The 12,189-nt window shown below is 35.4% G+C and overlaps 1 protein-coding gene across 2 annotated transcripts in view; it reads right to left on the reverse strand.

Annotated features, from left to right (window-relative positions):
* entpd6 (ectonucleoside triphosphate diphosphohydrolase 6) overlaps positions 1-10,863 on the reverse strand; it is a 28,206-nt gene extending 17,343 nt beyond the window's left edge. The window contains exons 1-4 of one of the 2 annotated variants that reach the window (XM_007244621.3): positions 10,713-10,862; positions 8,312-8,641; positions 4,555-4,631; positions 3,816-3,959 (exon numbers count right to left, since the gene is read on the reverse strand). In XM_007244621.3, coding sequence (XP_007244683.1) covers positions 3,816-3,959; positions 4,555-4,631; positions 8,312-8,570 — 480 coding nt within the window. In that variant the 5' untranslated portion in view covers positions 8,571-8,641; positions 10,713-10,862. Of the gene's footprint in view, positions 1-3,815; positions 3,960-4,554; positions 4,632-8,311; positions 8,642-10,712 lie in introns of both variants that reach the window. The other variant, XM_015604637.3, reaches the window with a different exon arrangement.
* Between the last annotated feature and the right edge of the window lie 1,326 nt (positions 10,864-12,189).

Here is a 12,189-nt window from a genome sequence, read left to right on the forward strand (position 1 = left end):
AAAAGAGTAAGTGGACAGGCTAAAATGTAAAGCAATGAAATAAAGAGATAAAGAAACAAGGGGCTGATTAATTTTTAGTCCCTTGATTCTTTATCTCTTTATTTCATTGCTTTTTTTCATTGCAAGATTTTAAAGAAAGTGACAGAAATAAAATAAGGGTAAAACAGAAGACAGATCAATTATAGGATGAAACAGTAAAATGCCTAACATAAAATAGGGATTAAAATAAATAAAAGGATAAAATTAATAAAATAAATAAAACAGCCAAAAGATTCCTTTTATCAAGAATGGAACATTCTCAAAGGAGTGTCAAGCTTTAATTGGCCCAGTTCAGGACGGACCGGTTTTACGGATCGTATGAATACAGTCAGGGCTAGTACACGTCATAAAGGCATATTATGCGGATGTAAACATTCAACACCTGAAGGTGTGAACCTGTTCACGTCCCTAAACCTGACAGAGCAGACAAATGAGTACATCTCTCATTGCACCCGGAAACAGAACCATACTGCAAAAAAAATATCTTGCGTCAAATTAAATCCAGTCAGAATATTCAACATATCTCATTTGGGTTTGTTGCAAGACTATTATAAAATTATTGTTTACCTCTAAAGAGTATTTCTTGTTTTTAACAGACAATATTAAATAAATAAGTAATGCTTTTATGGTACTCCTTAAATTAACTTAAAATTGATGAAAAGCATAAATAAATAAAATAAACATTGTAGAAATCTAAATCTAAATATATATATATATATATATATATATATATATATATATATATATATATATATATATATATATATATATATACATATTTATATTAAATTTAAGATGACATCATCTACTAATATATCATTGTCACAGGGAAAATATATTTCTGCAAAGATATTCATTCTTAATGTATGGAACCTTAAAGAATGATACAGAAAGGCTACTACATTTTATTATCTACACTAGATTTATTCATTTAAAAGTCTGTATTGTGGCTATATAGACAAAACGTAATATTTAAATATCTCTTCTTATTTGTTTAATAATAATTAATAATAATTAATTATATCTCACTTGTAGTTTTACTGAAAAAAAGCTAATAAATTCCATGCAGATTTGAAACTGCCAATTCATACTATTCAATCTATTTGGTAAAGTATGTTTTTTTCTTATTATTATTTGTGCTGTAATTCAAATGTATTCGACAACTGTTTGAAACAAAAAGAAGCACAACCCAGCTGTCAGACTGTAAACTGTGTCAATATAATTTATCACTGTAATAATCAGTGGCATTTTCTTCATTAGGGCAATCAGGTGACATCCCACCACATGGTAAGAAGAAGGAGAGTTTCCAGCACATTTAATTAGTGTTAAACTAGCTGTGACTGTTCTAGTCAGCCAGTCCTGCCTCTAAGTATCTTGGACCAATCACCGGCGAGTTGCATTCCCCACAGTACCACCTCTTTTATGGCGATTCCCGCCAGTCTGGAAATTGACCAGATTTCTCGATCTCTCTCATTCACTCCCATGTTAACCATGTTTTTCAGAGTTTCAGGCTCTGCAATGCAATCTCAATGGGTTTCTGGAGGATCTGCCCTAGTGTGCTGAGTGACACACACAAGCTGAACAGGTTTTTCAGAGCAATCTGGGTTTCCCATAGACTGTATAAAGGTTTGACTAACTTACCGCGCTGTGCTGCTCCACACCTGAACAGACCTGTTACACCGGTTACGGTTTCTTTTACCACTTAAATCTGGAACAGGAAGCATCTAGTAATAACCTACGACTGAATAGACTGGCAATGCTTTATGTGTACAGGGAATCTATTGTATACCTGCAACTGTTTAATTCTACATATTCAATATTTTGCTCATCAGCCCTGATGCCAATCTTTATTCTGTATCTGGTGCAACTAAAATAAAATATATATTTTTTTAGTTTAAATTTTATGGGGAATAAACTGACAGATTACTTTTTTCAAAGAGCAAATTGACAGTTCGGTCATTGTAGAACCAAACTCCAAATTATATATATGTAAGAAAAATATTTATATTGCTGTGTAGTGATTTCTGAAGGTAATGCTACATGAGGTGACCAAAATAAAAAAAAATAATTGTGTAAATAATGCAAGGTGACAAATTTATTATTCAAAATTAAATAGCTGATTAATTTGCACAGTGCAATTTGACTATTGACTTGTTAGACAGCTCTTAAAACGGAACAGATCAAGATAAATCATATCATAATATTTGTGCCCCCCCCTAATGTTTTTACTATTTGAATAAACTTAAAATTGATGAAAAATATAAATAAATAAAATACATTTTGAAGAAATCTCAAAAAAGATATTTATACTAAATTTAAGATCACACCATCTACTAAGATATCACTGTAACAGTGAAAATATATTTCTGCAAAGATATTAATTCTTAATATATTGAAAGGCTACTGCATTTTATTATCTACACTAGATAGTTAAACGTCTGTATTGTGGCTATATAGACAAACTGTGTTTAAATGTCTCTAATTATTCTTTAATAATTTACTTTAAATTCTGTCTCATTTTCTCCCCAATTTGGAAGGCCAATCACCCAAACCAGTCATAAGAACCCCTATCACTAGTAATGCCCCCAAAACTAGGAGAGTTATACGGTGGCCGAGAAAGCCCAACGCAGTGCAAATTGAAAAGCGCTGCAAAAGCACAAAACACATCCATCAAAATTACAACACAGGCGCAGCAAATAGAAAAACGCGCTGCAACTAGAAAAACGCGCTGCAAATACAACCACAACACAACGGAAGTGAGTCACAACACGGAAAACGGAATTTTCCCGGGGGACCTTAAAAGATGCTGTACCAGCTAAGCTGCGTCTTCAGTAACGTCTCGGACTTCACTATGTGTACAAAGGACAATAAGTGGCAAACAAGGCGTTTTGTGAAGCAGAACTTTTAATAATATGCACACAACCGTGGTAATCACAGGTAATAAACATAACTTACTTTTCAGAAGCTTGTTTGCCACTTATTGTCCTTTGTACACATAGTGAAGTCCGAGACGTTACTGAAGACGCAGCTTAGCTGGTACAGCATCTTTTAAGGTCCCCAGGGAAAATTCCGTTGTGTTGTGACTCACTTCCGTTGTGTTGTGGTTGTATTTGCAGCGCGTTTTTCTTTTTGCAGCGCGTTTTTCTATTTGCTTCGCCTGTGTTGTAATTTTGATGGATGTGTTTTGTGCTTTTGCAGCGCTTTTCAATTTGCACTGCGCTGGGCTTTCTCGGCCACCGTAGAGTTAAGACTAGCTCACGCCTCCTCCCTCGGACTCCGGCTGCTGATGGCCAGCAGCATGACTTGGGATTCAAATCAGCGATCCTCTGAGCCAAAAAGTGTCTTCTTACATGGGTTAATTATATCTTACTTGTAGTTTTACTGAAAATAGCTAAGAAATTCTGTTAAAAGTACAGATTTGAAACTGCCAATCCATACCATTTGATGAATTTTGTAAATTATGTTTTTGTATTATTTAAGCTGTTATTCAAATGTATTAAAATCATGTCATTATAATATTTGTGCCCCTCCCAACCCCCAAGAGCTTTGGCAGGAGCCACCTCTGGTTATAATACAAAAAAGTGTATACTGTAAAAATGATAAAGACTGTAAATACTTTGACATTACAAATATCAACTATAAGGTACATGGGCAAACATACTACCATTACTTCTTAATATAGCACCACAAATATACAAAAAACTATAATTAGGATAACTGAATAAATCATTTTTTTCTGTAAACCATTACCATAAAGAGGTGTGTGATGCTCTGACCTTGTCCAGTAGATGGGAAGCTTTGTCTCCGGGGAGCAGCCGGAGTCCTGCTGTAGCTCGGAGAGCCAGAGGGGTGGAGGCCCACAGAGCAGCAGGCACAGATTCCTTCGCCACATCCAACAGCTGCAACAACCCTGCGCTACTCTAAAACACAACATCACCAGCTACGTTACAACAAACTGTGCTGCTCAACATTTACTCAAGTTTCACACTGTAGCAAAACTAATAAACCACCAATCACCATGGGGCTACCTGCATGTCTACATTACAGATTGTACAATATTATCATGATACGTTGCTGACAATAACAATTATATTATTATATTGTGATTCTCTGACACTCAATTCTTCACAGCATCTGTGTTACTGAGGAGGATACTATAGTCCTAAATAAGCAAATACCAGGAATTATGGATTTATTGAAGAATAGCATGGTACAGTTTTACGTTTACATACCGTAAACAAAAACTATACAATATATCGCAATATCAATATTTTCTCTAACAGATCTGTTCATGTGGTTTTAAGATCTATGACACTGTATGTTTCACTTTTCTATGTACATGTGCCAAAACATAGATACCACAATCTTAAACAAAACCAGATATAACTACTAGAGATCAATGTGTAATGATTTAGCCATGTAGCAAAATATCTTCTAATCAATAATTGTTGTGATAAAGGGAAAAATTTGTAATGTTATTATTTCTTGGCGTAAAAAAGGTTTCATTGGACCTACCTTGTCTGGATCATCAGCGTATGCAGAAAGTCCAGGTTTTATAGCTTTAAATGTCTCGTGGGCTAATTTAGGAGCCTCTGTGAAAACAAGAAAAAAAAAAACATCAGTAGGGCTGTTGTGGATTATATTTTAAATGAAGAAAGACAGGATAAATATTTAATAATCAAATATTATTAATCATTGTCAAAAGATCAAAACAATACATTAGAGTTAAATAAACTGCATCAAACTGCTGAAAATCCAATTTAGCTTTTTATCCAATAAATTATTTCAACTGATTAATTGAAAAAAAATAATTGACAGATTAACCGATTATCAGAATAATCATTAGTTGCAGCACTTGCAAGAGTCAATGTGCAAGAGTCAATGTCAACAGTTGTGCAAAAGCAAATGTCAACAGTTGGGCAAGAGCCAATGTCAACAGTTGGGCAAGAGCCAATGTCAACAGTTGGGCAAGAGCCAATGTGCAAGAGCCAATGTGCAAGAGCCAATGTGCAAGAGCCAATGTGCAAGAGCCAATGTGCAAGAGCCAATGTGCAAGAGCCAATGTGCAAGAGCCAATGTGCAAGAGCCAATGTGCAAGAGCTGTGCAAGAGCTGTGCAAGAGCCAATGTCTACAGTTGTGCAAGTGTCGATGTCTACAGTTGTGCAAGAGCCAATGTGCACATGCCAATGTGCAAGAGCCAATGTCAACAGTTGTGCAAGAGCTATTTTTCAAGAGCCAGTGTGCAAGAGCCAGTGTGCAAGAGCCAGTGTGCAAGAGCCAGTGTGCAAGAGCCAGTGTGCAAGAGCCAGTGTGCAAGAGCCAGTGTGCAAGAGCCAGTGTCAACAGTGGTGCAAAAGCCATTTTGCAAGAGCCAATGTGGCTTGATAAATTACATTACATTACATAACATACATTACATAATTACAATAAATAAGGAGCCGGAGTTCACAAGATGAAGTGTTTAAAGAAAAACTGATCAAACAGGTGGAATCAAGTGTGCAACTGTTTGGTTACAGTGAAACCCTGCCTGCCATCCCAGTCCTACATTCCTCCCAGTCCCTACATGTATGTACAGTATTTAGAAAAATGAAAGTTAAGACAAGCTGAGGATTTACAAACCACCTTAAATAAAGTGTAAGTGAATCTGTAGCACTCCTGCAGTTTGGAAATACTGTTTTATATAATATTCCCAGTTAGACTGTTCAAACTGTATGGAAACAGATTATATAAAAGCCATGTGCTCAAAATCTGGGCCAAAGAGGACATTTAGGACTTTAACATTAAGAGATTTTGATTAACTACTGTGACTACGCTGCAAAAAAAAAAAGTGAGGGTTTATATCTGAGTCAAAGTTTTAGCGTAATCATATAATAGCAGATATAAACAAATACTTTGGTCCAAGATAAAAACCGCACTCTTCAGCGACCTCTCTCCCATCAGGCTTAAGTGGAGTGAGTGTGAGCGACCGGGCCTGGGTGCGTGAGTGTGCATGGGCCAAATTGCAGAGGCTTAGAGAAAATATTAACATAAATGGCAGGTGCTTGCCATCCATTATAATATGACAATCATAGCTTTAACAATAAAGCCCAAAGCAGCACTTAACTGATTTAGCTTAATATTATGATGCGATAACTAAGCCATTGGCAGAGCGCCGCTGAAAGTTGCCACAGGCCGGGTAAGCCTAATAAAGGCAGGCGAACTGGAGCCACATTCGCACAGATTTGGCGTAACCTCATAGCGGCATTCATTCAACATATTAGAGCGAATGTAATGCATGTGGTGCTTTTTTTTTTTTGTATTGAAGGTTCTCTGTCCTTTTGTAAATGTTATGTTTGATTACATTTCACAGAATTAACTTATATGTGACAAGTACTGTGCATTATATAAATCTAGAATATTTAAATCTATCTAATGGTAGGTGAGGACTTTTGTATCTGAATTAATAATATACATAAATGCAGCTGTTATATTGGACTTCTAACAAAACTGTACCATCTAACTGTACCAGCATGGTGGCGGTGGAATCATTTCCAGTGGCTGTTTTATGTTATTTGAACCTGTCAGCATTTCAATACACTGTAAACTGAATAAATAAAAAAATATGAATGTCACAGCAATTTTGGGCTTTCAACACTGTATCAACTGTTAAGCATGGTGGTGGTAGCATTAATCTCTGATGCTTTTTAGAGTATTTGAATATCCATATTGTTGTAAAAACTCACAGTAGGAATTCACAGTAAAAGCTGGCCAATAGGCAGGTTTTCCTATAGCCTCCACACAACATGGTTAGAACTAATACTAAGAATATCCATTCAAAAACAGTTCATATTTTCACCTGCTTTTTCATGTGTAAAGTTTTTGCCAAGAAGCATTTTTGGCAGATGGTTTATGTAGATAGTCTGGGGGACTTCTCTTCCTCAATTAGCACAAAATTATACTCAACTAATTGTATTTTGTAACTTTTACCAAAAGAGTCTAGCTCCACCCCTACCACTTAACCCCACCCCCTGGGGTAATCTGTAATTTTTTTTAATTGTTCCTTAATAATAGGAGTTAAAAACATAGGGTTTCTATGTAGCAGATGAGTGAAAGTTGCTCATGTTTATCTTGTTCTAATACATAAAAATCACTGATTACTGAATTTTTTTATAAAAAAATATTTTTTCTGTATTATAAATGCATAATACAGAGACACCACTGTAATATACTAATTAAAAATACAGAAATTTGTAAATCTCTACACCTCTGCTATCTATTTATCAGCAAGATCTTCAGATTCTCTTTTCTAGGGCAACTTTTCACTCTGACCAATTTGCATCAACATAAAGGAATACTCTAGTGTTTTTCAAACAGACTTCATTTGACACACGCATGCACAGATTTTAAAGAAAGAAACAAGAAAAACTGGAACTGGTTGACTAGAAAAACATGCTTGGGCACACCCATTATCAATCCGGTGGATTCAAATACAGGAGTGTTTTAAGTTTTCTTTTTCTTATTCTAAGATAATTCAAACTTTTGATAAAAATGTTGCAGTAAAAATGTTAAAAATACAAAGTATTCCTTTAAACATAAGTTTAGGGATGCATCTACAGCTCTGGAAAAAATTAAGAGGCCACTTCAGTGTCTGAATCAGTTTTTCTGATTTTGCTATTTATAGGTATATGTTTCAGTAAAATGAACATTGTTGTTTTATTATATAAACTACTAACAACCTTTCTCCCAAATTCCAAATAAAAAAATATTGTCATTTAGGGCATTTATTTGTAGAAAATGAGAAATGGCTGAAATAACAAAAAAGAGGCAGCACTTTCAGACCTCAAATAACGCAAAGAAAAGTTCATATTCATAAAGTTTTAAGAGTTCAGAAATCAATATTTAGTGGAATAACCCTAGGATTTAATCACATTTTTTTATGTATCTTGACATGTTCTCCTCCACCAGTCTTACACGTTGCTTTTGGATATTTTATGTCACTCCTGGTGCACAAATTCAAGCCGTTCAGCTTGGGTTGATGGCTTGTAATCATCAATCTTTCTCTTGATTATATTGTTTTTAATTTGGTAAAAGTAAAGAAACACATAATTTTTAAGTGGTCTCTTATTTTTTTCCAGAGCTGTATATAAGAACTGTGTGCCAATTTTGAATAGTGATAACTGCAATCAAAATATTCAACCAAACAGACTAATGCACAACTTGCACAATTAATTCAGCAGCATAATACTGAATGAATAAATGAACGAATGAATGAATAAATAAGTTTAGTCATACCCTTGGGTTCCATTTGGAACTGGAAGACATGGATCCTGGTTCCAGTGCTTCCAGCATCAAACATAATCCCATATTGGAAGTTTCCTCCAGCTACCTCAGCTGACGCCGACAGTTTATGGTGGTCGACCTTGGATGGATGCTCCAGCAGCTGCTTGGACAGAGGCGAGACCCTGCTCTCGTAACGCCGTTTTACATATGTGAGGTAGACCACCACGCAGCCCAGCAGCAGAAAGATGAAGGCCAGTCTGGGAATCTTCATTATGGAGGTGTGTGACCAGGCAGTGGATGTGTGTGAGAAGTTGCTGTCTCTCCTTCAGGTCCGCCCACTACCTGTTGAACACAGAGACGGACAGGTTGATGCTCAGGCCAGGAGAAAGAGCAATTGTGCTCCGTGTTTTGACAGCAGGTCTTTGTGTGGTGCCCACTGGTCGGTTCACTCTTGACCGATACAGCCAGATGCATGTTTACAGCTTTCAGTGAAACAGCCAGTGTTAGCATTACTGGCTTTAGGTAGCTTCTAGAGCTGCCCATGAAGATATACGTATTTTCACTGTCAAAGTATCACATACTAACATATAAAGAAGGGAGAAAGAACATTTATTAACCTGTTAATCACACGAAAATGTGTTGTAAAGGGTTCTTTTATGGATTGTGCTTTTGTACAGCTAGCATTTAACACCTCCAGCTTTGTTTTTTGATTTTGTCAATTGTAGGTAGATGGTGTGAGGAGAAACCAGTTAAGATACAGTAGCAAGTATGTTTTCCTACGACGGTAATGAATGGAGTTTCTGAAGTATCAAGTTTGAAAAATAATATTTGGAAACATAATTAACATAATTTCCCTAGGATAACCATTTGTTCATTCAATTTAATAAATTGTGTTATCAGTTTAATAAATCATCCGCTAAATTTATTTTTAAAAGTCCAGTTAATTTTAAAAAACATTCTCTTTTTTTTTTTCATGTGTTTCCTTAGTCTAGCGAATCGTTCCCTCAAATGAAATAATATGTTCATATAAATGTAAATACATTTTTAAAAAATGTAATAATTCCTTAAATTTAACAAATTGTTTCCTCCGTTTTCTCAAATCATTTCCACAATTCTATAGATTTGTTCCTTCAATTTGACTAATTGTAATAAATTAGTTAATTTTTTATATTGGTTAAACAAAATTAAAAAATAAATATTAGCTAGATTCACACTGTCAATCACCAGGCCTGTCTCTGTGTTTGTGTGCTTCTGTCTAATCCAGGGCTCACTTTTAAAAGGGATTTCTAACCTCAGTGTGACTACCCGAGATAAATAAAGGTAAAATAATAATAAAATGAAGTGTAGAATAACACCATAGTAAAACAGTGTATTTAATCTGAAAATTTAATTCTCTGTAAATTATCAGCAAGTACACTACTTAAAGTTTTAGAACACACCCCATTTTTGCCCTTTTTTGTGCCATTTAGGATCTTCAGGTTCAGTCGATAACCGGAATGGTACTAAATCCCATGTACAAAATTTTGCAGGGCCTTTAAGGAAAACAAATTAACTAAAAACTGGGAAAAAAAAGAATTTTAGTATAGTTAAAAAAGAGAAACTTGCAATGTAAAAGTATACTGTAAAAATGTCATATTTAGGTTACCAAAAAGGGGGTGATTAACAATTTGTTGTATAACAGCTTAAAGATTATTATTATTTTTTTAAATTGTCCATTTTTAAAGCGTTTGTCTGTAGTAAAGCAGTGCTGAGACAGATGGTGTGACTGCACTCTCTACTGCAGTATTTATACACTTACACACAACACATTCACACTTTCATCATAATAACTAGAAAAAGACACAGAAACAAAGAGAACTCTGTAACTATTAGAAGTATAAGTATTTTCTTTAGAGAAATTTCAGATGAAGCCAGAGAGCAGTAAGTACTGTTTCCTACACCTTCAAAAGAAGAGAAGAATTACAGGTCTGACAGGCGAAGAAGTACAGATGGGTCATACAGCACTGAAGGTAATGGTCAACTAGCTAAACAAGGTTTTCTAAAACTTATGGCCGGTAGAGTATGTGTTTACAGGTTTGACGAATTAGATACGAATTCACCTATAAAACTCAAACTATAACGTTACGAGTTTACAGCTGTGGTACCAGGGAGCTTAGTTTAGCAATGTTAGCTAGTTAGCTAACTAACCTAGCTAATTATCGCTTACTAGCTTAAGAGCAGTTAGAGTCAGTGTGTAAACAGCAGGTGTTCTGGTACAGTAGTGAGGGGTTAATTAGTGTTTTTACAGTGTGAACAGACAGCAGCAGTATTAGATGATAACATCTACAATAGTTATGGTTAGCTGGGTTAGTCAGCGTTAGTTTACAGTCAGCTGATTCGCGCCCTCTCTTTGTACACTAACCCGAATATTTACCGATTTAATGCCGTGTTAACTCGCCGCGCCGGGTTCCTTCTTCTGACAGAGGTCTCCTTCATCCTGTTATAGGCGTTAAAAAAAACAAGAACAAGCTCACATCAGCCTCTACTGCTGCTCAGTGCTGCCGGTGTTCTGTCGAATTGCGCTAGCGTGTCAAACCGTGCTACCCTAGTAGTATTTATTTTTTCAAAATATAAAAAAAAAAAAAAAAATTAAGCACCATACTAGAAACCATATTAGGAAATACTTCCAGCAGAAGCATATGTAGGATATTTGGATAGGCTAAATCACTTTATTAGATAAAGTTAAAAAGTTAATTTAATATACAGGATTAGAAATCGTATTTTTGTAGTTTATTATTATTTTATAACTTGCAGTTATATAATATTTTTTAAACTTTTAAGCAGGTTGTTCAATGCTTCCAATAAAAACGTAAGAAATTACAATAAAAAACATGAAAACATTACAAAAAAATGTTGGTCGGCGCATGCGCAGTGCCGTAAAGAAGCACATATCAATGGGTAGCATAACTCGACAGAACACCGGGAAGTAAAGTGACAGCCTGGCTGCGTGTCCCCGTTTGATTGCGTAAGTGTTTCTCGTTGGTGCGGATGACGTGGAGGCGGAGCCTACTTTTTCATGATTTAAATATTTTTTAACAAACAATGCAATAATACACATATCAGAAATATGTTACGTACAAAAAAAAAAACGAATTTATCCTACAGGGACATTTACCTGGATGTCTTTTATTGGAGATATTGAATAAGGAAGAACTTTATGAAAATTTTGTGCACTTGGCATCACGTTTTTTATGTTAAGGATAAACAATATTTTTTAATTAATAGCTGCAATGTGTTTCTTACCAGTCCTGCTTAAAAAAATTATGTTCGTAAAAGCAATTTTATTGCGTTCATTTCTGCATATATATTATATTCATTTCTATATATATATATATAGATAGATAGATAGATAGATAGATAGATAGATAGATAGATAAAATATATATATAGATAGATAGATAGATATACAAGCTGCAACACTAAAAAATACCTCTCTTTTTATATATACCCACACATGTTCTGACTACATTTGAGCTACACATTTGGTCAATATTTGTATTTATTAGACTTTTTGTCACTTTAACTGACCTCTATTGAATATCACTAAAGCTATCTCAGCACTCCTCCACCTCCTCCTGCCCCACCCAGCCAGACCCTCTCAATATGGGTCACCCCCTCAGCTAATATATATTCATGCATTGCGTCGCATGTGTCACATGAGAAAATGAGAAGGCGCCGCTATTGAACACAGATTGGCCCATATATCAGTCCTAATGATAGTTAATTGAGGCAATGAATGGAAAACCGACAAGGGTCAGCCGCTCCGCCTCAGCCCAGTAAACTTTAACAAAACTGGGGGTTCGGTGGAGGTGGGACGGCCCCCGACACGAGCTCACCAGGGAGACCAGCTG

Source organism: Astyanax mexicanus, chromosome 14, assembly GCF_023375975.1.
Source record: "Astyanax mexicanus isolate ESR-SI-001 chromosome 14, AstMex3_surface, whole genome shotgun sequence".
NCBI classification, from domain to species: domain Eukaryota; kingdom Metazoa; phylum Chordata; class Actinopteri; order Characiformes; family Acestrorhamphidae; genus Astyanax; species Astyanax mexicanus.